The 25,630-nt window shown below is 38.9% G+C and overlaps 2 protein-coding genes and 1 long non-coding RNA gene across 4 annotated transcripts in view; 2 read left to right on the top strand and 1 right to left on the bottom strand.

Moving 5' to 3' along the window:
- Nucleotides 1–13,131, bottom strand: part of LOC125320491 — a 56,743-nt gene extending 43,612 nt beyond the window's left edge. The window contains exon 1 of the long non-coding RNA XR_007201129.1: nucleotides 12,637–13,131. This is a non-coding gene — a long non-coding RNA (uncharacterized LOC125320491). The remainder of the gene's footprint in view (nucleotides 1–12,636) is intronic.
- Nucleotides 13,132–13,137: 6 nt separating this feature from the next.
- Nucleotides 13,138–25,630, top strand: part of ITGA1 (integrin subunit alpha 1) — a 73,656-nt gene continuing 61,163 nt past the window's right edge. For both annotated transcript variants that reach the window (XM_048292864.1, XM_048292865.1), the window contains exon 1: nucleotides 13,138–13,767. In XM_048292864.1, coding sequence (XP_048148821.1) covers nucleotides 13,740–13,767 — 28 coding nt within the window. In that variant the 5' untranslated portion in view covers nucleotides 13,138–13,739. The remainder of the gene's footprint in view (nucleotides 13,768–25,630) is intronic.
- On the top strand, nucleotides 19,629–24,374 carry PELO (pelota mRNA surveillance and ribosome rescue factor). The gene is made up of 2 exons (XM_048292866.1): nucleotides 19,629–20,571; nucleotides 21,688–24,374. Exons 1-2 carry the CDS (start codon nucleotides 19,846–19,848, stop codon nucleotides 22,117–22,119), a joined length of 1,158 nt encoding a protein of 385 aa, XP_048148823.1. The 5' UTR covers nucleotides 19,629–19,845; the 3' UTR covers nucleotides 22,120–24,374.

Below are 25,630 nucleotides of genomic sequence, written 5' to 3'. Positions count from 1 at the left end.
CTCAAAATTATTCTCTAGCATTTTAGCAGGGCCCTTGCAAGGACAAAAGAATAGAATGAAAAATATCTCCTTTAAGGGATATAACAAAAGATTAGGCACCGTGACTGTGAATTCTCCGTGTGTCATGTGTTCCAGTCTATCAATATAGAAAATAAACATGTGAGAGAAGTTGAAAGGAAAATCTATTTAGTGGATTTCCAGTGCCTTTTCCACATCATGACACCCTTTATTCCTCTTAATTATTCGTCCATTTTCTTTTTCTCTTTCTGAGACAGGAGAGCTCACTTAAAAACAACATTTGACCAATACCCATGCAATCCAAACAATGAACTGATACTATCAGTCATCACAAAGATATGTGAAAAGAGTGTGGGGTTTGTAGTCTGTCTTAGAGAAAGCGGAGGTTTTTCTCCCTTCCTAATTATGCTGACAAATCTTCCTTTGTCATCAATAGATGCAGAAGAGATTGGTGACTACTACAGACACACATTGAGCACATTTATCTCTCTGAAAACGCCCACTGACATTCTTTGAATAAATCAGGTCAAAAGTGGTTTTCTTTTTTCATGATTCTTTGAACAAGGAAATCTCCACTTTTTATTTTCCTATGGGCCATGATGCAATGTAAAGGTGTTCTCCCTACCAATGAATCCGTAATTAGCAGTTACATCAATCATGTAGGTGGAAAATTGGAAAAACAGTCTTTGCAGTCCTAGCTACCTTCTGTATAATGTGCATGTTCCCTTCAGAATATGTGTCAACATTCTGTACCTAATGAAGCTATCATTAAATTAGTCACAGATTTTTCTAAATTAATGATTTAATTTCCAGGACGGATCCAACTCTTTAGTTCATACATCTATGGTGTAGACATCTACCTCTCAGTTATCCACCAGAATGCCTTATAGACAATAGAGAAGAAAAGGCTGTTTCAGGACAAGAGTTATCTAATATTTTCCAGACCTCTTATCATATGATACCTTTCGCACACTGGAAAAGCTTGATTCTCTTCAGTGGTTATTAGAAAAGCTTAAACTAACCAGCTCAGGAAATATCACCAATTATTTCAATAAATTTTACCACCAAGACTTAGTACAGCTGGAGGTAAAGACAGCCAGCACTGAGTCCGTTGTGAAATACAAGTAGCATCTTTCCATGTAAAGTGCATACTTTGCAGCTGGCATTCCCTTCTTCAGGAAAAATGGTCACAGTTTTCTGCTTGTAAAACCATTTTAACTGTCATTCCCAAGAAAAATTTGTCATTCAAACAAACCAATAAAACAAAAAATAAATAGAATTCTAGTTCACAGGTACTAAGAAAAATCTTTTCTGTTGGTTGCTATGACTCTGTAAAGGCTCAGATTCCAATTTTTAGGAACTCATTTTGTGAGGTCAAGACAGGAAAAAAAAGTTATAGAGTGTCTGTTCTATGCATCTCTGCTACCCTATGTCCTCAGCTGCTTTAATAAGACTCATTTGCATGTGGAATTCTGATAAACATTAACAAAGCTTAAGTTAATGTTTACAGATACAGTAGGTGTTTTTTGGTTTGGCTTGGGATTTTTTAATATACTGGAGAGTGGATAGAAAATAGTTTGTTAACAGGAAACTAGCTTGAGTTTATAATTGACAGATTCATGTCGTTACTATTTATAGTTTAACCCTTTACCTCCTGCTATGCAAGGTTACACTACTTTCTCCTTTTCTTCACAATATCCCTCATCTTCTGAAGATTTTGCAAAACTTATCCTTTAAGCTCCTCTCATTTTCCCTCTTGAAATTCCCAAGACCTACTCAAATCCAGTCAACTTGCACTTGTAAGCCAAAACAGAGTGTCAGCATTTTATCTGTAAATAGATATATGTACATATATATATATCTGTAAAATCTAGTTTTGCATCACACCTCCCAAACTTGGTCAAAATACATCCATGGCTGAACTCAGTTTTTAATAGCATGAAAAATGCTGAGCCAGCTTAAGGACTGGTTGCAATATTTTCTTGTAAGGAGCCGCATTTCATTAATGACATACTATGCTTCGTTATACCTTTAAGCACATATTCACTCTCATAAACTGGCTGATGCTTGTCTAATGAAATCTATTAAAAAGTTGAAAAAATAGACCTAAGTTATGCCTAACCACTGCCCACTTACACAAAAGTTATTGGCAATGTTCAAAGCAAGGAAAATCCTTGTTTTACTGTAAATGGGTATGAGTTCTAATGCCGTTCCTTTTCTTTGTTTTTCTAACTTCTCTCTCAACCTTACTGACTTGAAGACCCATATGAAGGTTCTAAACATGTTAGAAAAAAGCAATATTTGATAGCTTAGGTAGATCTAAGACAACAGAATTAAAATTTATTTCTTAAACTGGTGAAATGGTATTTTGTCTAGTACTATATAAATGTATATTTTTATCTGACCTAAAGAGAATACTTTCCTTTCTACGGGTTGGACTAAACAACCATAACAACCATAATAATTCCCTTGGCTTTAAGGCCTCTTCACTCTAAAGTAAATTTATGGCCATACCACTAGAAATTCCTTCATTAAGACAGGTCGTCTTATATAATTTGCAGGCCTAAAGATTTGGAGAAAGTCAGTAAAATGTGCCCTGAAACACATGCAGTAACTTACCTTTTTTGTAATATAAAATCTCGGAACTGAGGACAACATGATATGCAAAGTATTAAATCAAACTGATTGATTTAATAGCTTAGGTTATTTTAAAATTATAATTTTTTTTATTTTGAATTGATTAAAGAAAGCACAAAACTGAGCAGTTATCTGAATTTTAAAGTTTCTTTTCCCCTCCAAAATAGTTCAAAGAATACTAAAATAATGTAAAACAATTATTTTAATAAAATTTATCAAGAAGGGTTAAATTAAATTATAAGAAGCCATTTTTATTTTTTAAGACTTTCATCACAATGCTTTCATCATTATCTGTCTTACATCAGTAAACTGATTACTCTAATTTTATTTCTACAAAATGTATGAATTTACTATCAATCTGATTCACAAAAAAATCCCTTGCAAATTTGTCAATCAAGTGCTCTGCACAGCCAAATTTTGGAAAAGACAATAAAAATAATCAAGCTAAGAGTATTCTTGACAAACATTCATGGATTTATTGGTTTACAAAATACCACGTGCTGATATCATGTGCAAAATTCCAAATAGTAAATTGGGTTTCACTATCTTGGATGCTCACACTTTGTAGAAAACCTTACTATGTACCTACACTGCTACATAATTTCCTGCATAAATTCATTTTGCATTGTACATATGACTAAAAACAGTAAAAAGTTTGATCTCAAAGTTTATTTCTCTTGTAGCTTGAGTGGCTGTTTTGAACAGCAGAAATCCTGTGACTTTTCAAAGCCCACTTCTCCCCAGCCTTGCTATTTCCCATGTGAAATACTCAATTCTGATTCAGCATTGCAATCGCTACTGGAAATCTTTTTGCCATTGTTGCAGCCGAGATGGCTTTCTTACCTTAAATTAGATATTATGACTACAGGACACTTATGAGTGCAGTCTAAACTTCCCTATTTCTATACTTCTTCCTTTATCTTGCTAGTTAGAAAGATCTTCATGCTGCTCTATATACTAGCTGGCTACATGACCCAAACACATTAATAGAGCTAGTTGAAATGTAAGTATAAAAACTAGCTAGAAAATAATTCCAAAAGTTTCTACATGAGTTATTGGAATGGCTATTAATTGAACTCATATAATCTACATATGTTCCTTTTCCAGGTTAAGTACAGATGGCCCATCCACCCTGGTCAAAATCAGTAGAGTTTTGTTCCAGACTGATGGTAAGTGACGTATCATGATACAAGTCCGTTGTTGTTCCTGTGTACTATCCAGGCCTGATGTTAGCTGCCCTGCACTAACCACATTCGCTGAAAATTCATTTTTAATTAAGATGATACAACAGTAAATACTTTACTCGCAAACATATGTACAACATCTACAGAAGCAAGGATCTTCCTGAAGGCCTGGGCTGTCTTCTCTTGCTTTGATCTAGAGAGACTCAGGGCCCTCAAAGTTCATAATTTCTATGGTACCTCTTCCCCCACGTTCCAAGGGGAAAGCCCATAAATACAATGCCTACTATATTTGTTAGTTCCTGAATTAGTTTGTGAAGATGCTGGTATTTCTTCACTTTTTCCATCAAGGCCTCTTCTAAAGATGTGTCAGAATACTCGTGTCACACAGTCACAGCCACCACGAATGCTTGGTTCTCCTTCACAAAAATTATGTCTGGTTGTTGTCAGCTCTTATATGGGGTTCCTGAAACACTGTCCAATCTGCCTTTTTAGTTTCCTTTGATAACATTTCACAGATGTAATCATGCCTTTTAATTCCTGCATCCCGTATGATTGAGCAGTTCCCAATGATATGGAAGCATGTTTCATTCTCAGCCTGGAAGCGCCTGAAGGATTTGATGTACATTTCTTATCTACCTCTTGCCAGGAACTCTCTTGTGGGGTAAATGTTGACAGTGGAATCTTCTCAGATGAATGTGAAGTACAGTTTCTTCGTGTTCCAGTTTGCTACCCAGTTCTTATTCTCTCCAAAGCAAAAGAAACACTTCAGGGAAACCAGCTCATATCATCACACCACTGCAGGCCTCTCTTTCCTAACTGGCACTGCATCTAGAAACCTGCATGCATCCACGTACACCAGCATTCATGTCATTCAGGTAATTATAAACCTGGAAACTAGTATTGAAATCTTTAGCTCCTTGCCAGACCATGAATCCAGGGGCCTAGGAAACACATTTGATAAGGTGCTCTGAATCTACAAAATACTCTTCCTGGAGGTTTGCGATTACTGTCCCCAAATCAGCTTATAAAATGGGCTAGAAATGTCAGATAGACAAGCTGGTGAGATACCAACTTTGGACCATTCCTGAAAAAAAACATCATCTGAAGAATACTTCAAATTCTCAGCAAAGACCTTCCAAAATATTATTTGGGGAAAAAAAAATCTATTTTTTTCAAGCAGCTTTAAAGCAGTGATAATGACTTAGCTGAGTACTGAGGAAAGAAATTACTAGAATAAATACCTTTTTGATATCTGAGATATGTATTCCTCCCTGGCCTAGCAAAATACTTATAGAAAAGGCTGTAAGAAAAGACTGTTCAGAGAAGACTAAAAAGCAGATGAAATAGGACTGAGAACAAACATGGTCAGTGATACGACCATTCATTTTATTTGAACAAGAGCACTCAAAGAGCACTCTTGAAAGCAAACAAATATGGTTCTTCCAGCCAAACTCAACTCTCTTCTGGTGACACAAGACCTTCCATTAGAGCCTGGAAAACTTCTGAAGAGGTTCAAGATGTCAGGCAGATAAATGTATGTTAGGTGCACAGGTATTTGATAATGGTGCCGCACTGAATTAATCAAGACACTACAATTCATGAGTTCTGGACAAGGTCAAAAAGGCTAGTTTGGCTGCAGAGTTTGGGGAAAATATTGTCCTGAATTGCTCCACAGGGAGTTATTTGGATTGCTGAGCTAACTTTAAAGCCTCTGCAAAATGTGCTGACCCGAACCAAGGTCTTGGCTCTGAGCCCAGCCCTATTGTAGAAATAAGATTTCCATAGACAGTAAACAAAAAATTAATCCAAGCATAACACTCACATCCAGTGCCTCATCAATAAGCACACTATTAATAAAATTAACTCTGTCTCTGGCATATATGTTGGTTATTTTAATAACCCCCAGCATGGTCACTGGATACTTGGACACTGATATACTGTAACAAACCAACTTTGATGAAGGTAACACAATTTCTTTAGAGAGAAAACAGTTACATCAACTGCAGAAATACATTGAATTGTTTGTGCTTATTACACTGATTAAAATCTTGAAGAAAAATTGTTTCCTTAGATGCTATGAAATAAGGTTTTTTTGTTGTTTTTTTTTTTGTTTGTTTGTTTGTTTTTAGCAACTTCTGTCTGTGTACAAATCCACCCCCAGGTCACTCTGAAACTGCCACTATTAAAGTTGCATCATCTGAATAAATGCTACTCCACAGTAGAACCCACAGTAAAACACCCACAGTAAAACACTGAATCTTTGGGATTCCTGGTTTGTACAGCGTTAGACATGAATTCTGAAAACTTCTCTGTAACAAACAACTTGCCTCTTGAATTTTGAGTTCATTCTGGTCCCTAGAACCAGAATTTCCTATGAGCTGAGGAGGAAACATCTGCATCTTTATTTTTTCAAATTATACTTTTACAACATATAGAAAGTCTTTAGATATGTAAATATTTAGGCATATTTAGACATGCCAAATGGCATAGCAATGACACATGTATCACTTCTTCTGATTTCTAACTCAGTAGCTGAGCAGCTGAAAAGGAGAATAATACAGCATGAGCAACTTTTTTGTTTTTCACAGAGAATAAATTTTCAAACTAACAAAATCTACTAATCATTAACTCCTTATATCACAGCAGAACTTCCTCTTTCATTATGCCTGTATAATTTAAACAATTTCTGTGAATTGCTAAAGTTATATTTGTTACACTCAAGGATCATTTTGCAGAATCATTTTTACAGATTTTTACATTTTCTTGGTTGGGGTTTTTAATCTGCAAATATTGCCACCATTTGATTAAAATACTGTAAGAAATCTCTTTTTAAATTATAAAATAAACCCAAAGCTATGCTTGCCCCATGATCTAGAATCCACTGATGCTGTAAAGTAATTCCTAATTTTAACTGCACATTTAAATTCAGAATTTTGATCTAAAAATTCTGTTTTCACCTCTTCTCTGAACTTAGAGTTACTCTGTTTTGGTGTTGGTCTAGTCATGAGATTCTCCAGACATTTAGCATTTTGCTTTTTGCATGGCTAGAGCTGTGCTTCCAAAGCATTTTGGTGTCTGGATCAAACCTCCAGAACAGACACTCCTCAGTTTCACTAAAGAGCCTGATCCTGTAGATGCACTCAGAGTATGCTTAGCACTAATTGATCCACAGTGATTTACACTGCAAGGAAAATGTCCTTTTGAGTCCTTTGACAAGAAGGCTAAGCTATCATTCTGGTGATGAGTCCTGGTCTCTGGTTCCCTCTTCTAGGACAACACACATCCGATATGATGCTCAGGGCATTCCCATCTAAGTGAATTAACCTAGAACAGCTGGGTGTATCCAGGTCACCAGAACAATTCAGTCACATTAAAGACTCTCCTCCTGGCTACCTGAAGGCTTACAGCGTATGGTGATGAAGCAGGCAGAGTAGTCCTGGTATGGATCATCTTGGGAGCCTTACCTTTTGTCACTCCTTATCATGCGTTCCTGGAAGCATCTTTTTCATACACAATCATATTCATGCCTATCATATCTAAAAGGGCTGATATGCAAAAGTACAATGTCATGGAATATCCGCATAGTACTCATCTGACAGGGCTTATACACAAGTGTTCAGTCGTGTGACAGACGTGTTAATATATTGGTCACTCGAGGAGAGCATATCTCATGATATCAAGAGCTGCATTATTCTCCCTGCATGGGGAAGAAAGGTGCATTGCAGCAGTATCCAGAGTCACAGTTCTGCAGATTGCTTTTGGCCTGAAGAAATCTTAGTTCTCCAGTACACACTATTAGTTTCAACAGAACATTACAGTTAGGCAAAAGTCTTCTAGTTTTGACATGACTCTGGAAAATTGGAGATGCTTTTTAAAAAGGCTTTCAATGTGAAAAAGAATAGCAATTTATAATTCTGTCTTTGAAGCTGAGTGCATTATTAATCTTCTAACAAAATTATGGATATTACCTTCTCTGTCAGCTGTCCCCTATCAATACGATCCACATTCAGAAAGATCCAGACTTCCAGACCACAAAAACCATTTATATAGACAGGTAGATGGAGCAGTGGGATCTGAATTACAGGTCTCTGTAGGTAAAACTTATTGTAGCATCCCTGAAACAGTTACCACAATCTACAGGAGTTCAAATCCCAGCAGGAGCCTGGTTTACAACTCCCACTAAAAAAGTAGGAATGTGTTCCTCATTGTAGAAAGACCGTTGCAAACTTTCAGTTTGGCTGAAAATCACATAGTTAAAAAATATGAGGTAATTATTGCAAAAGCTGGTTTTTCCACTATCAGGATCTTTTTCTTTCTTGTGTGTGTGCTGTTTTGCCAGGGGGGAATTTTTTGTTCAGTTTTAGCGTGGGTTTTGTGTGTTTCTTTGTGCTGGGCTTTCTTCTGAGTTTTTAGTGGGTTTGTTTTGTTGGTTTTTCAGGGGTTTTGTTTGGTTGGTTGAATTTTGCTGTTTTGTTTTGTTTTGTTTTGTTTAATGTCGGCCATAAAACATAGGCTGTCATCATGACCAGGTTTGTGTTGCTTCAAAAAAAGCAAGGTTTTTTTCTCCTTGATTAAGAAGATTAAAGTAAAGCTTCGACAGTGATCTATATTTAAACATTGCTTTTGCATTAACAGCAATACAATCAACATGGAGGAAGAATGTGTGCATCAAGGAAAAAGGAGAGAGACAATGTTTTTATCTATTAGGAAAGGAAAAAAAAACCAGAATAAAAAGAGTTTTCACAGGGTTATTACAATCAAAGCTACCTTTTTTCTGTAACCAAACAGTAATAAGTAATTATATTATGCAGACCAGCTGTGAAGGTAATGAATGCAGTGCAATGCAATACAATGTAAGATTCTGCACACTATGTAATTATTTTGAGAAATTAGTGTCATCAATTAGCCTCCCTTCACAGCATGTTCTCAGTAACTTATTCTTTTATACAGCTTCATAATTGAAATCTATCTGGACAATAAATAATATTGGTTACACAACACACCACAAGCAGCATGTTAAAAAACAAAAGAAAAGAAAAATAAAAAAAAAAGACAGAAGAAGCAGTAATAAAAAGAAATGTGTGTGGACTGAAGAAAGCCCAAGGTATTATCGAGAATAATTAACCTTCTACACCTAAATTCTGGCCTCATTGCAAATCTTCTTTGTATAATGCAGTGGAGCTAATGCACTGGTGGACCAACATTACCTGAGTTGCAATTTCTAGGTCCTTGATTTTGTATAATACAATATTAATTTATTTTTTTCATCTCCCCACACTTGAAGTCACCAGTTTCATTCCCGTCAGACTCAATGCCATAGCTACAGTGACTTCAGTGCCACAGAAACAGAGTTCCAGCACATAAAAAGTTGTTACACTCAGGCCAGAGAAATCAGTACTTCTTTCATGTTCAATAGATTGTGTTCTGTAGTGTATAGTTTGAAGAAGTATATATATACATGTTAAAGTTTGGTGTATACTACAGAGCTCAAAGATAATTTACAAATAGGTACATAGATAAGTTAATAAGCAAGCAAAAAATCTCCCTCTTGCAGGAAAAAAACCACTTAATCGGGACTAAATTTGTAAGAAACTGACTCAAAGGAAATAGAAATAGTATAAGGAATTATGAAAAGCATAAGCATATAATCTGCAAGAATCTTAAAATCTGTTTTAATATAAAAATCTTTCTATATGAGTATAAAGAAACAATGAAAAATTAAAGAGATTGGTGGAAGATGTTTAGCAGTAAATGATTCTGTACAAACTCATCTCTTTCTGGTCTTCCGGTACTTTTGTGCTACACCTAATTTTGGTCTCTAAAAATTTGGAATGAATATTTAAAAACTTGCACCTAGAGGAAATGCATAAAGAAAAGCAGCATGGCTGAGGAAGTGAGACACTTGATATCTGTTAAGGATGAAAATCAGAAATCTTATTTCAGTAAAAACATGGGCTGTATGTTCACAATTACACTATGATATTTGATACATAATCAAAAAAAAAAAAAAAACCAAGAAGAAATAAATGATATTGTAGAGAATAGATTTAACACAGAAAACAAAGGGCATTTTCCATAACATTTCCTACCAACATTAATTAAACTAACACAATCTGCAAAACAAAACTTTTATGAAGATGCTATTGTATAGCAAAAAGGATTTTTGGCGCATTTGTACCACTGGTTAATACAGATGGAGCAGAAACATGGGCATTCTCCAAGAATATCAAGTATCAGTTAAAAGCTGAGCTGTAAAACATGAAAAGATTTATGCATAGAGTACTTCTGGAACCATACCAAATCCTGCAAGGTCTTAGTTCTGGTACTTGAAGAAGAAGCCCTCGAGTATTTCAGACATAATAAAAATAAGACTACAGACCCACAAGTTGTGCCAAGTGAATTCTACTATGGTCTAGAATCAGACAGGAAAAAATGGAGACTATGAAAATGAACAACAAAATCATCGAGGTGAAAGACATGTAGGAGACTGTGAATAAGCAAGTGTAAGAAAGAAACATAAATGTAAATTACTACTAATCTACAGTGCAATGTAAACTATCCAAGATTATAATAAGTGCTGTCAATGATAAATATTCACTTAGAAGCTATATGAACAGATTCTGTAGTATTTTCCATGCAGGGTATAATGCAGTGTAATAACAACAGTGAACACTGCAGAAACATGTTACATCTCTCTTACAATATTGATGCTGTCATACTATTCCTTTAATGGAAGAAAGTTAGACATGCTTCTGGCTATTTGAAGTCAGTCTTGCATTATGCATTGCTCTCTTGTATTACAGATCAGAGATCCTTTTTACATAACAAACAAAATAAATTGAAATTCCTCATAGCCTCTTTAGGAGTGAGAGAAAAACATCCATGAAAAATGAGTTCTATGTAAATTATAGTCACACTTCTTAGAAGACTGCCTGCTTTTGAAACTATTTGAAAAACTTTGGTTCCTGTTTCTTCAACCCTGACCTTTGGGACAGAATGTGTTTCCACTGGTTGGGGGTTTTTTGCAGGAATAACACCCCCTAGAAGGGAGAATTGTGTCTCTCTGATAATTTTAATTGTTGTTGTCTTTTCAAAGTCTAGTTTTTCAAAGTCTTTAAACTAATCTTTAGTCACAAATACTTCTGTCATATTCCATGGAACTGCTAGTGTACTTATTCTATATCATGCATTCTAAAAGAAGTTGCTGAAACTGAGTTGGGAGGCACAGTTCAAAATGACAAATCATGTTTAATTTATAGCACTAGGAAAAAATCCTTCCTCTGCATTCTGTGACACCTTAGAAAGACATAAAATATGCAAGCCAACTATATTCTTTAAACTAATTTGACCTTTTTCTTTTATTTGTCATTATGGATAATGGTTTTGATATACTATTACAATCCACTGAAACTAATAATATTTGTTTTTCTCACATTAAAATAACCTAGTATCTTAACTACTTCTGGGCCTGAGTGAGCATCATCTAGAGATTCCTGCTTAAAATAGATATACTCCTTACTACTAATGTATGAAACTTTAAATTCCAAGAACAGAATTTAGCAACATTAATCGCTTGAATTAATGCAAATAAAACAACATGAACTGTGAAAAAGAGGGTTTATGGTTTTTTCCAGTTTGACATCCCAAAACAGATAGTTGTCTGTAAGTCTATAGTGTATTTTACTTTCTTTGTGTTCAAATAAATAAGAAATGCTAGCTCAGTCCAGCAATTCATCTTTTCTAATATTTTCCTTTTGACATTGCCTGATGCAAGACACGTAGGATACCATCACAAAAAGAAATTAATAAATCATAATATAAAGAAAAATTTGGTAAAAATTAGGAATAACTCTTCATCAGAAATGTTTCTTTTTATTCTCAAGAAGTGCTACTCTCCTACATGATGTTCAACCCCCACATGTATACCAAGTGCTACCTAAATTTCAAATAGGTTTGAATTTATTTTACTCCAAGAGTCCTTCATTCCCCTGCTTCTTCCTCTGATGCAATACATTTAATCACAAAAAACCCCTTCACTATGATTTGAAAGCAAGTTCAACTCCTTCATGTGCCTTTAGTTGAAGTATAGTGACACAGGGAATGCAAAGATTAGGTTGTTTGGTCTCGTTGTTTGGTTTTTTTGGTTTTTTTGAAGAAAATACAGCAGTCCATCTGTATTAGGTAGGTGGAATACATTACTAAAAAGGGTAAAAAAAAACCCCCAGCTTTGTGACCCAGAGGGTGCTGACTTTTGTGAATTACCACCCAGCACCCAGACTTTTAAGTCTGTAATAAACTACGACATCAACTCTGTGTGCAATTGGCCCTAGCACACTGGGTTACGAACCCTGTTTCGGAATAACGGTAGCAGTAACACAACTGACTGGCAAAAATGAAATGACAGCTTTTTCCATAATCTCAGCCTTCTTTTAGTTTGGATGCCATTTTCTATTCCTTTAATTTTATGCATAAAACCTTTGAGTGGAAAAAATGTGTCTTGTCTTTTAAATTGGCACCAATGAAGCTAAAATTTTCATTCAGCAAAAGTTACACATGTGCTTAATTTCATCAGCTTTGAGTAGTCCTACTGAGGACCTTTGCCCTTAAAACCAGCTTTAAAATTGTGCAGTTTTCTAAAATTTCCACAGATCTACAAGTAAAGGTGCACCCTAAATGGTCTCATGAAATTAAGACAGAAGTTTGAAGATGCAATAAGCTATTATAGCACTTATTAAAAGCTGCAGTTTATTAGTCTCAAAGGAACTTGCCAAAATTCCACTAACTTCCACTTACTCACCAAATCCTTTGCTCCAAGTCAAGGAAACTATAGAGGATCTTTCTAGAAGCACCAAAATTTCCAAATCCTTATGGATTTGGTTTTCCTTTTTCTTGCTTGAGGGACTATGGGTTCCCTTTTAAAATAAATAATAAAATGATTTTTCACCAAGTCCAGTGTGGGAACTCATACACTGCTGAAGGGGTGCCACTCCACTTGACATCACTAAGTCCTGCAAAACTGCTCTTTTCCTGAGTGTGCAACAAACCCTAAAAATCCCCGCTCACAGGCCTGAATCTGGCTGATTATTACCCTTGCTATTTATTTAGTTATTTACTAGTGAAGTCTCTTTGGGGGCAGGGAGAGTGGGAAGGGATGCCACAGTTCGATAGATGAGGGCAAAGGCAGCTGTCTGGTATTTCCTCTACGCAGCAAAGCACTGGAAGACTCAAAGACTCGAGAAAATCGCCCACTGTCTGAAGAGTTACTGCGTCTCCAGAGCCGAGAATGGGGAGGGGGTGGCTGGCTTCCTCTTGCGGGCAAGCGACCGGCCGTAGAGTGCGTTTTTAAGGGGTGATGTCAGAGAAATTAAAACTGAACAGTCAAACACTCCCCCCTACTTCAAGGACGTGTTTCTCCTGTTGGTAAGGCGAGAGAGGTGGCTGTTTAGCACACCCAGCTCACTCTTGCCCTACTGGGACAGGGGCTGGCCGGCGGGAGACACTTATTAATTATGAACGGGGAGATGTCCCTTTAAGGTCTGCTGTGCTCTCTGAGAACTGCAGCCGGAGTGTTTAGTGGGGGAGATTTGGCTTTATTTGTACATCCTAACGCTGGGCTAATTCAACGGGGAGGTTTCCAAGGCTCTGAGATCTTTAGGGGGGTGAGTCGGGGGAAAACTGTGTGCGGTGGGAGGAAGCTAAATTCTCCTTAATGCGAAGAAGCAACGTAAAGACTGGATAACAAACAGGAAATGCCTAACTCGGCTGAGAGGCGGACGGGCGGTGCAGAGCGCTGAGCTCCACCGGCAGCGCAGCTCTGCCGGGCGCGCCGGCGGCAGGACCGCTCCCGCCACCCCTGCCCTCCGCCCGGGCTCCTGGCCCCCGGCTCGCAGGAGCCCAGGCATGGCTGCCTCCTACTGGATGCTGACAGGTGAGGAAAGTCCTGTTTCTGCCTTGCTTTGAAGACTCAGGTCCCTAAAGCAGCCCTGCTCCCGGCGGGAAGCGGGTGAAGCTGGTAGGGTCTGGCACCCAAGGCACGGCGTCCTCCCGCCCCGATCCCTGCCTCGGGAGTGCCCTTCCCGGAGCTGCCCTCCAGCCGCAGCCCGTGAGGGACCTCCTCGGTTTGCTTCTCTCTGGGAACTTTAATCCCTAAACCAATCTTAGAATCTGGGGGGCCAAGGGGTGGTTGCTAGATGAGGATGAATGGCTGAGTAGGCATACTGTAATTGAATCTGGCTTGGAAGAAACAAGTTTGTTTGGTTTTGTGGGTTTGGTTTTTGGTTGGTTTTGATCGTTTTTTAAATTAGGATAGCTTTTTTGCTTTCCTCTGTTTGGCTTTCAGACTTCTGACTGGTAAAAGGGAAGTGAGGAAGCACTCACTCCACAGAAAGATGAGTTTATCCGGAGATGGAATATGTAATACTCTCTTTTAGGGGTTCATTGATTGTAAGTGACTTACTTGTTTTCCTAGAAAAAAAGAATACTGCAAGTAACAATCTCCCTAGTTAGTCAGTCTGTAGTAACATTTTGGATCTGAAATCAGGGGAATCCAAGAAGTGGGAAAGAAGCTCAGGCAACGCTGGGATTCATGTGCTTGGAAACTTGGACATTGAACTCCCCAGCAGCTCTTGCGCAGGCAAGTAGCACATAGTGAACCTGAAGCAGTTCCCCCTGAAAGAGGCAAAGAAATCAATTTCATAAGAATTGTCCAAATGCAGGCAGCAGCAAGTGGGGAAAAGGCAAAACTAGAGTTTTCCCCTCTTCCCTCTGTGCTTATTGTGCAAGACGGAGCAAATTCAGGAAAATGTGAAAATCTGAATATAGCATTTTGGCATGCCATATATAGTTGTTGTTCTTAACTGTCTTTACTACTATTACACAGTGACATACTCCAAAACATGCTTTTGTTTGTGTTCCTTCAAAGAAGAATGCTTTGTAAAGCAGCAACAATTTAGTGTGTCACAACTTCCCTTCACAGTTGCAAAGTTGCCACAGTACTGCTGAAAGATAATTCACCAGTAATGGCAAAAAGGTTTACTGTCAGATAGGAAAACATTTCAAGAGCAAGTCTCATCCAGATTTGCCAGGTGATTACTTTTTTGGTGGTGGTGGCAGGGGGGTTTCTCTTTTAAAAGGTTGGTGGGAAAGAGAATAGACTTAGAAATAAGAGGAGGCATTAGAGATACCAAGAAAAGGATTCAAATTGTCCCTGATAAATAAGCGAAGTAGTCCTACATAAGCAAGTCAAAATGTCATAAAGATATGGACAAGGGGTTTTCTTCGCAAGGAGAACTATAGTGGCATGAAAAATTAATTGAAAAATAAATTACATGCTGCTCTTCCTGAAAAAGAAAAAAAAAAGGCAAATAATCTGGCAGATCCTAGGAGACAGAAAGAAACTAGAAGGAAGGAGGTACATAGAGATGTTATGTACTTTTGTGTATTTACATAGATCTTTGTTCTTTTTCAATTCAGCTTGATTTGATGAGATCTCTGAGAATCTTGACCACAGAAAGTCTGACATGCAAACAGACAGAAGTGCACAGAGAATTGAGAAACTCGATAAGGGCTGAGGAAGATGATCTATGACAAAAGACTGAATGAGTTAGGCTTGTTTATCTAGTAGAAAGAAAACTAAGGTCAAAATGTTGAACATTTCAAATACAACTATTTTATCCAAGTATTATTACTGAGGATATTATTCCAGATGTCAATATTTCTTTGTTTTGTGAGAGCGCTCAGTCATGATTTTCCATATTGCATATGTTGGTTTCCAAAGATATTGATGAATACTTAGTTCTCCATGTCCAACAAAGGACAAAAGAAAATCAGTGTAACTGACTATGCAAAAATTTTAGGGAATATTCAGAAGAATTTTCTCACTCTCAGGTAAAGAATTGCTAGGCTACCAAAAAAACCCCACCCCTGTATAATTTCCTTCACCAGGACTTTTGATGAAGTTGGATGAACAGCTATAAGGGATGGCTGAGTTTACCTCAGCTGTCCTCTGTGTAAGTGGTTTGACTAAGGATCTGCTGAAGTTTTCTCCAGCCCATTTCAACAGATGAGGAAGGAAGAAGTCAGTCTAAAGGGTTCCATTACCTCTAAATGCTTCTTCACTTAACAGTGTTATGCAAAGCCTGTTCCATCCTGGACTTCTCTCCTTATTGGTGATGGTTTTGTTGTACTTATCTTTATTATAGAAAAGATAAAGATAAACAGATAAAGACAGAACTGTATGCAGAAAACGAAGTGGTCTTTGTACAGAGCCTTACAGGCAGGACAGCCACAGAACAAAGTCAAAGCATGCAAAGAGATGTTTTCCCAAGTTTCCCTCTTGATCTTTCTCTTTCATCTTCCTTTGCTCTTGCACAATAATGTCCAACATTTCTCAGCAGACTTCCCCCTATATTAGAGATTCTTTCCCATTAGTTTTTCTTTTCCAGGATGTGAGCATGTTTGCATGAATTCTAGCTGAAGTGGCTATAATATGGAGGAGAGAGGATTTCCTAAAAACATGACCTCTCCTCTCTAAAATCTGTAGATAACCCATCTCCATAAAATAGATGACCAAGAATTGAAGATGTATGGCAGTGTGTCTCAAACATTTTCAGAATAATAAACTTAGATTACCAGCATGGCTCCAAAATCCCTGTGAATATACACTATCACCATTTTCATCTTATCTTGAATTGTACTTAAAAAGATCCAAAAATGGATGACAAATTACTGCAAATATTAATACCTAGTGATTTATTGCAAGAACTGTTAGGTCCTACACATAGTCTCTCAATCTTTTACCAAGACAGGAACAGGCTATGCAATTTTGTACTTTTATGTTAACACTGTATGTAGAGTTAAAACTACCCACTTGTTTTGGCTCTACTATGGTCAAATTCATCTCTCTCCCTGCCATGAGCAAAATTAGAATGAACTTAGAAACTTATATGGTTCTTAATTTTTTTGAGATGTTTTTCTTCTACTGCTCATACTTTTGACATACTCAAATAATAATACACACTATTTACATTTTACCAGAGAAGGCAAAGCATCATCACTAGTAAATATTTTCCTTTGTAAGCTGACAACAGTCTTGCTGATAGTGGATACATCATTGAAGTTTACAGTTGCCAATAAATATTTGTGGATCAGTGTTCATAACTCTATAAATCTTACAACTTGCTGTTTGAGAAGAGGCCCATATCAAAATGTCTCTTTCTACCACGTAAAATTTTGAGTGGAAATTTTGTTACAAAGTTTTTTTTCTTTGGTTGTGGTTTTGTTTGTTGTGAGATTTTTACTTTTGGGGTGGGTGTGGGTGGATGGGTGTGCGTGTGTGTTATTGTGGGGGTTTTTTAATGCAGCGAGCAACCTATTTTTCTGAATTGAACATTTATTTTCTACTGGATGGTACTGGATGGCAACTTGCAACCTTTATCTAAAATATATTGCATCTCCAGGGATGTGAGGCTGCTTGTAAAAATTCGATTGGAACGAATAAGCACGGAAAATTTTGTAAATACACAGCAGTAAAAGAATAAAAAGTAAAATACATTTTAATGTGGAAGGTAAACATGCACAACTATTTTTTCTTGAAAGAACAGCATGAGGTCAACCCTTGCAATTTTATAGTTGCAAAGAACATAAAGAACATGTGCCATAAATTCACCATTAAGCATTTATAAAGATAAGTGAAAGGAACTCCTAAAGTAAAGTTGAATGCACGCTCTCTCCTGAAGGAAAGCTGAATGCAGAAGCTCTCTGCCTCTGTTTTTGCACTAAAACATTAATGCAAAATTATTAGTATGTACAAGCTCCAGTTAAACAAACAGTTACTTACACATGTGGTTATGTTATATTCCCTTGGGTGGTCCTGCTTGGACTATTCATGCTAACAGAGTTATGCATGTGTACTCACAGGAAGAGAGTCTGAGGTCTGATAAATAAGTCCTATTATGTAATATCTGATAAAGTTGTTTTTACACAAGTATCAAGCTTAGGGAAAAGGAACGCACATTACTGGGCCAGATCTGAGTTCACTGTCCTGTCACAACTGTCTAGAGCTAGATACTTCAGAGAAATTTATAGGTACACCATAATGGGAGATATGGATTATTTTTGCTCACAGTAGCCTTGTATCTCAATAAATTCTTGACTCCAAAGCCTTTCCAAGTCAGCAAATTCCATAATCCACAGTGGGTTGTTTTTTCATTAAAAAAAAATAGCTAATAGAAACCAGAAACTTCCTTACAGCCACCTTCTCATCTGTAAGAAGATACCCTCATGCTTTTCTGTTACCAGACTGAGTGTGTAGTCGTTCCAAACTTAACGTATCTGTTGCAACTGCCCTGACACACTTCGCATGGCACATTAGTGTGCCTACTTTGTCAACCCTTTTTTATTTAATCATTTCTCATGCAAGCATTTTTTTTATATTCTCCATTCATTTCCTTGTTCTACATTCATTCTGCAATGGAGTTTTAGTGCCATATTCTGTTTCAAAAATAAGCCACAGAACTTAGAATCACAGAATTACAGATTTTTAAGGGGTTGGAATGGACATTAAAGATCATCTAGTCCCAACCCACTAGATCAGCTTGCTCAAGGTCTTATCCAGCCAGTGCTAGGGTTGGGGCAACGAGAACCTCTCTGGGCAACCAGGGATTAGACATTATTCTAGTGTCTAACCACCCTCAAAGAAAAATTTCTTCCTATTACATAACTTAAATTTCCCCTCTTCTAGTTTGTACCCATTACTCATTGTCCTGTCACTACAGCTCCTGATGAAGAATCCCTCTCCAGCTTCCCTCTTCCCCTTCAGAGACTGGAAGGTTGCTATGAGGTCTCACATAACCTTCCCTTCTTCTCCCATATTCCTCTCTTCTTGTATAGTAATACAACTTTTTATTATTTCTGGTTTGTTACACCTGTCTAGAGTGCAAATTGAGCTGGGTAGTGATGGTTCAGGTCTGTTTTCTTTGCAAATATCACTGATGTGTGTTTTAGCAAGGCATGTTACTTCTCTACGTGAATATCAAGCTTCATCTGAAATGTGCTTATCTGCCTCTCTAGGGTGTCAGAACTCGAAGGAAGCCAGTCAATGTTCAGTACTGGCTGAAGTGTAGCTTGCAAATTTAACAAAAACATGTTAAACCGGAATTCAGTTTAAGAGCAGGGTCCAAGTTCAGGTTCTGGTGTTGTTTGCGTCTGGTTTTCATTTCCACGGGTGACGGCTGCCTCGGTCCGCCTCAGCCAGGCGGCGGCGGCTGCTGCCGGGTGGAACTGCAGTCCCCTGGCCCCTTGGCACTCGCTGAACCACGGAACTGTAACTCTCGCCTCTTTCGCCATCTGCACCTGTGACTTTCCACAGCTGCTTGGCTTTGGCAGTTTGGTTTTGGTTTGCTTTTTTTTTTTTTTCTCTCCTCTTTTCAAACACAGTGTGGCACGGTGTTAGGAACCTTTAGGAGTTTGGACCGCCGCTGTAAAGCGCTGGAGAGGAAGGACAAACGCGGGGGCAACCCCCTCCCGGCGAGGCAGTAGCCGACTTCCACTGCTCGCAGCACTCGGCAGCAGCGCGGCTGCTTCCCAGTCCCCCGCCCTCACACCGCCCCGGCACTTTTCCTTCCGCAGGATGAAGCCTCGCGACGCGCCCGCAGCTTACCGCGCGCAGCGGCGCCCTGCGCATGCGCCGGGCCTGCGGTGACCGGGCGGGGTGGGGCGGGGGCGTCCCGGCGGCGCCTTAGAGGGGAGCGGGCTCTGTGCTCATGCGCCAGCTGTGGAGGCCGCGCGTGCGCGTAGGGGCCGGCGGCGGGCGCCCGGGGACCGCGGGCAGGGGGTGCTAAGGGAGGGCCGCTTGGGTGTCCGTCCGTCCGTCCGTCCGGGAGTCTGTCCGTCCGGGAGTGTGCGGCCCGCCGGCTCTAGCCCTCAGCGTGTCCTCCCGGGGCAGGCCTGCTGCCCGCTGCTGCTGTGACACAGGAGAAGCCGGAGAGCGAAGCGGGGAACCGCCAGGATGAAGCTGGTGAGGAAGGACCTGGAGAAGGATAATGCGGGGCAGGTGACGCTGATCCCCGAGGAGCCCGAGGACATGTGGCACACTTACAACCTGCTGCAGGTGGGTGACAGCCTCCGCGCCTCCACCATCCGCAAGGTGCAGACCGAGTCGTCCACGGGCAGCGTGGGCAGCAACCGCATCCGCACCACCCTCACCCTCTGCGTGGAGACCATCGACTTCGACTCGCAGGCCTGCCAGCTGCGGGTTAAGGGCACGAATATCCAAGAGAATGAGTATGTGAAGATGGGCGCCTACCACACCATCGAACTGGAGCCCAACCGGCAGTTCACCCTGGCAAAGAAGCAGTGGGACAGCGTGGTGCTGGAGCGCATCGAGCAGGCCTGCGACCCGGCCTGGAGCGCCGATGTGGCAGCCGTGGTCATGCAGGAAGGGTTGGCTCACGTCTGCCTGGTCACCCCGAGCATGACGCTTACTCGTGCCAAGGTGGAGGTGAACATCCCCCGCAAGCGGAAGGGGAACTGCAGTCAGCACGACCGGGCTCTGGAGAGGTTTTACGAGCAGGTGGTGCAAGCCATCCAGAGGCATATCAACTTTGAGGTGGTGAAGTGTGTACTGGTGGCTAGCCCAGGCTTCGTGCGGGAGCAGTTTTGTGACTACATGTTCCAGCAGGCAGTCAAGACTGACAACAAACTTCTGCTGGAGAACAGGTCCAAGTTCCTACAGGTAAGGAGCTAAGCAGTCACCAGAGTGGGTAAAAAGAGGTTTGAGAGTTGTGTGTGATAGTAAAAGGTAGTTACATGGGAAATAAGTCAGTAAAGAAAACAAATTTCTGAGTGAGCATCATGAGGAAATTATTCTCGTGCCTCCCAAACTATAAGGGAGTTGTGTGTGGTACCAGGGATGGTTCCTGTCTAGGATACCTTAATGTGGTGTAGAGAAAGTAATAGATATTTCAAACTCCCTGTAAAGATATACATACTCCTCAACTAAGTGTGAAGTGCAAGTTGGAAAATACTTTGCACTGTTACTCTGTCACACTGTATAGCATGCATGTTTAATAACAGTTTTCTTGAGATTTTTTTTAAAGTACCTGGATGTGGTATAGGTTAGTGAATTTTGTTGTTAGTTTTGTACTACATAGTTAAAGGCTGTGCATTTTGCCTTGTTTCTTAGTCATCTCGCTGATTGGGTGGGTGGGGGTGTTAGCCTTATACTGAAATAGGCATATTCAGAGCCTAAAATAAGTTTTCATAAGGATACTTGTATAATTTTTAGGTTGGAGTACCCCTGTAATCTGGGGGCAGGGGGAGTGAAGTTGGTCCCAGTGCTTAATGGTCCCAGTATTTAGGAGACCCAGTGCACCATGTGTAGCAAAGTGATAACAGTGAGAAGTTTTAATGTACTTCACAGCTTTGCAAGCATAATAATTATGCAGCTAGAGCTGATGCTTTTACATTATATACCTGCAGTCTTAAGGGGCCTTCCTTTTCTTGAATGCTTTAAAAAAGAGACAACCTTAGATCTTAGTTTCTTAGTAATTTCAAGTAGCCTTACCTTGGGAACTGTTGAGAGCAGCTCGCATATTTAACCCAGCCTTTGAATAAGAGAGACAGTTGTCTTGTGCTTCTTGAAAGACAGTTCATGGGATTTCGTATAGGCTTCAGGTTGCAGGAGAGATTCTTTAAGAAAACAGTTTTGTGTTTCAAGAAGGAGCTAAGTTCCCCAAATAACTATCAAGATTATTATTACATATCATAGAGGATGTTTGTGATTGGTTAATCAAGAAAATGGTCCTTTTACTTTAAAAACACCAAACTTTTGACTTTGTTTTCACTCTAGGTCCACTCTTCCTCAGGACATAAATACGCACTGAAGGAAGCACTCTGCGACCCAGCTGTAACTAGCCGTCTTTCTGACACTAAGGCAGCTGGCGAGGTCAAAGCCTTAGATGACTTCTATAAAATGCTGCAGCACGAGCCTGACCGGGCTTTTTATGGGCTGAAACATGTGGAGAAGGCCAATGAAGCCATGGCCATTGATACCCTGCTGATCAGTGATGAGCTTTTTCGGCACCAGGATGTGGCTACACGTGCCCGATACGTTAAATTGGTAGATAGCGTACGGGAGAACATGGGCACAGTACGCATTTTCTCCAGCCTCCATGTGTCTGGAGAGCAGCTGGGCCAGCTGACAGGGGTGGCAGCCATCCTGCGCTTTCCTGTTGCTGAACTCTCTGACCAGGAAGATGAATCTAGCTCTGAAGAGGATTGATAACATTGCTTTCGTTCCACAGTTTCTTTTCCATGTCATGTTGCAGTGACGTTAAAGGCCCTCCCAACCTGAGTACTGTGTGCAGATGTACTATGATATGTAATTAGAAGGTTTTAATAGTAAACATATGCATACATTTATATAGCTTTACTCGGCACACTACTTGATACCTGATCTATGGTAATAATTACTGGTATGCCATGCAAAGCTGACTGTTCTTGCAGATCTGGATCACCAGCAGTACAAGAAACTAATTTGGCTCCCCCAATGCTGCTTAGTCTGCATGTTAAGGCAGACTGCTAACTTAGTGAAATGTGTAGGAAAAAATAGTAAACTAACAAGGACAGATTCATGTTATTTCTGTTCAAATGCTTGAAAAGAGTATTGCAAAACAAATGTAAACTTCTTCATGGAAGACCTGTCAAAAATGTGCTTGATCTTCATAGGAACTCCCTCTTCTTAGTAGGATGTGTCAAAGGAATGGGGTCAACATTATCTCTTAGAGCTTTGTGTGGTGGTGTTGTAAGTCTAACCACTTAAATACTTCTGTGAAACACTTGACACAATCTTTTAGGAACTAGACCCTTTAAGTTAACCATTTCTTCGCTAACATGATAGTAGCATCTGCAGGACAAATAGTGGATCTCAGTGCACCAGTTTAATTATCTTTTTGAATGCTGTTACCTGGGGAAATTGTCCTGAAGACTAACAAGGTGTCATTGACTGTATTCTGCTGAATTGGCATTATTTAGCACCCAGTTCTGAGAAAGTATGGGAAAAAGCTTAGAAAATCAGGACTTTAGTTTCCACTAGGAATCTTTTGATAGCAAGTAGTTTAGGTAGGTTTCTAACCTGGTATTCTATTTGCCTATCTCTTTCAAAACATACATAAGCTGGGATACAGAAATAAAGATGACACAATTATAAATCAAACTTCAGCTTAAGATTGTGGTAGCTGTAAAAGTGCAAATTGCCTTTTCAAATATTTGATCTGCTCAAAGTACTGAGAGCCACAAAGAGTTTTGTGTCTTCACCAGGCAGTAAATCTTAGGCTGAGGAAGCAAACTGTTTTCAAATTCAGACATAACCTGTGGTTGTATTGTTTCAAGCCAATATTTGATGATGTGGCTTGTGTGTGTAAATAGGCATTCCTTTTTTAAAACGTGGTGGAAGACAAGAACAGGAACCACAGAAGAATTCTGTAAAATGGAAAGTGTCAAAGGAGTGGAGCATTAAAAAATAAAACCACCAAAACTCCTAGTCTAGGCAGAATATTTCAGGAAAATCATTTTTAAGGGTAGTCCCCTATGTTCATGGGTGCCAATCCTTTGAATTTAATATTATCTATTGGTAGCTGAAACATTAGTCTAAACTTCTTGATAGAGAAGTATTTTTGAATTAAAGCCATCTCCCCTTTTCTACATTATCCACACAGTCTAAGGAATTCTTGAACAGAACTTATATTAGAGCTGTAACACTTCGATTCTTCTTCCACTGAAGACAAGGAAGCCCATTGAGACACTTGTTTACAGTCAGCTTGCACGCATAAATTTTATTATTTGAGCTTTGCATTTTTGTCTTGAATGATGTTGGGTGCCGCAAATCAAAGAAGGCTCAGGTAGGCTTTCTTTACCAGTTAAGACTGCTTAAATTAATTAATTTTTTTTTAACTTGCCTAAGTTGATTATACACTTTTCCAGCTAGAAAGCACCTTGATTCCTGCTGTATCTAATTTAATGTAAAAAATATAGGAAACAGGAGAAACTGACCAGGAAATAGTAATTATATGCAGCAAATTATGGCGTTAAACTCATGTCTGAACAAGTCATTAATTCCTCCAGGCTGTTATAGGATGGTATAGTAGTATATTCCCTTTTTCTAAGTAAAGCCAGTTTGTTGCGGTTGTACACAAATGACACATTCAAATTTGTAGTACACCAGAAATTCTTAATTTATTTCTCAGCAAACTCTCTGAAAGACAAATCAAACTGTTCTTTGGTTGTGGGATGGATGGCTATTTTGTCAGACCAAGTTGGTTCCAATTATTCCATTTTAAACCAGAAATTATGAAGAGGTTTTGCTGTGTACTGCATGATTACAGTGGCAATTTTGTGTTTTGTTCCTGTAGTTACTACCAAGGAAAGAAGTGGCCTTTTTTGTGTGTGTTTGGTTTTTCTTTCATCTGCTAAGAAAATGTGAAAATAATGATTCTTTGAATTATTTACACTTAGAATTAAAAATCTGCCATGACTTTATATTTGGTGTATTTTTATTTTCTTTTGGCTATTGCTGTCATGTTGTTAAGTCTCTGAAGGAAATACACATGGAATTGCCCAAACTATGGAAGGATGGGATTTCTTTTTTTTTTTTTGGTAAGCATTTTTGTAGTAAAATAAATATATAATCACTATATATACAAATGCATCCTCTTTCAGGAAACAGCTTAAGGGCTTGGTATTGAAAGTGGGCTGTGTTCAGTAGTTGCAGATGCTTGACCTGGCCAGGTTCCAGGGTTGCTAGTATCTTCCACATGTCAGGGAATTTTGATTAGTTGAAAAGTCCATATTGACGAAGTTGCTTGCTCAATGCAGACTTTAGTTGGTGTGTGTAGATAACACTTGCACAGAAGATGCATGCTATCAGTAGATCAAAGGAGTGAGTGCTGGAGCCATGGGAAAACATCTGTTGTGTCTGTTGTTTGGAACTAAACATACTTGAACTAAAAAATATATTTTAAAGTGTTCCCATTTAGTTTAGGATTAAATTCGGACATAATTCTGTGAATTAATAGTGTGATTTAGCTTCCAGTTTTTCAGTTCCCGAAATGAATAAAGACACATTGTCGGACTTCTTAAACCTTGTTACATTTGGTAGGAAGAAAGCTTTAAAAAGTATCATGAAATCAGATTGATCTTGAACCCTGCTGTGCTATACAATGAGTCAAATAAATTTATTCATTTATTCATTTGCCTCTGGCAAACTTGCATTTTGGAACAGGCCCCAGTTTCTTAGTTCTGTCACCTTTAGCATTTAAATCCACTTATCATACACGTTTTTGTGGTTATTTATCAGCTAGTTTGGTACAAAATGCAAGGTCACCACCAGCTAGAAACCAAAACAATCCTACTAATTACAAGGCAAAACAAAAGATAACTCTTTCAGTAAAATTGTAAAGCATTTAACCGTACTTGACTAGAGAATTCCTCATCTCCCTCCTCCTGTCTTCACCCCCTCTATAAGTACAAGGCCAGTAATAAATGATCTTGGGACCATCAGTGTAACAAGAGTCCATAGCTCTGCAGTTTAATTTGTGGTGGGACTAGGCACAATGTTTATAAAGCCATGTAAATGTCTAAAGTAATTTTCATTTGCTACTGTTCTCATAGGTTAAATAGCTCTGAACTTTAAAACTAACTTACCCTTTGAAAATTTCTTATAACTTCTGAGCTGCTGACCTTGGTTTGCTTTCTTTGGTGAAGGTACATTATAGCTCACTTCTCATTGGACTAAT

This window comes from Corvus hawaiiensis, chromosome Z (genome assembly GCF_020740725.1).
Source record: "Corvus hawaiiensis isolate bCorHaw1 chromosome Z, bCorHaw1.pri.cur, whole genome shotgun sequence".
Classification (NCBI taxonomy): Eukaryota; Metazoa; Chordata; class Aves; order Passeriformes; family Corvidae; genus Corvus; species Corvus hawaiiensis.
This window is presented reverse-complemented; position numbering and strand designations above follow the sequence as displayed.

What these genes read in the sequence shown, in the direction of transcription:
- PELO (XM_048292866.1), top strand. Translation starts at nt 19,846, where the DNA reads ATGAAGCTGGTGAGGAAGGACCTGGAGAAGGATAATGCGGGGCAGGTG. An exon ending in ACAGGTCCAAGTTCCTACAG is followed by an intron (nt 20,572 to 21,687) that starts GTAAGGAGCTAA and finishes TTTTCACTCTAG; the next exon opens with GTCCACTCTTCCTCAGGACA.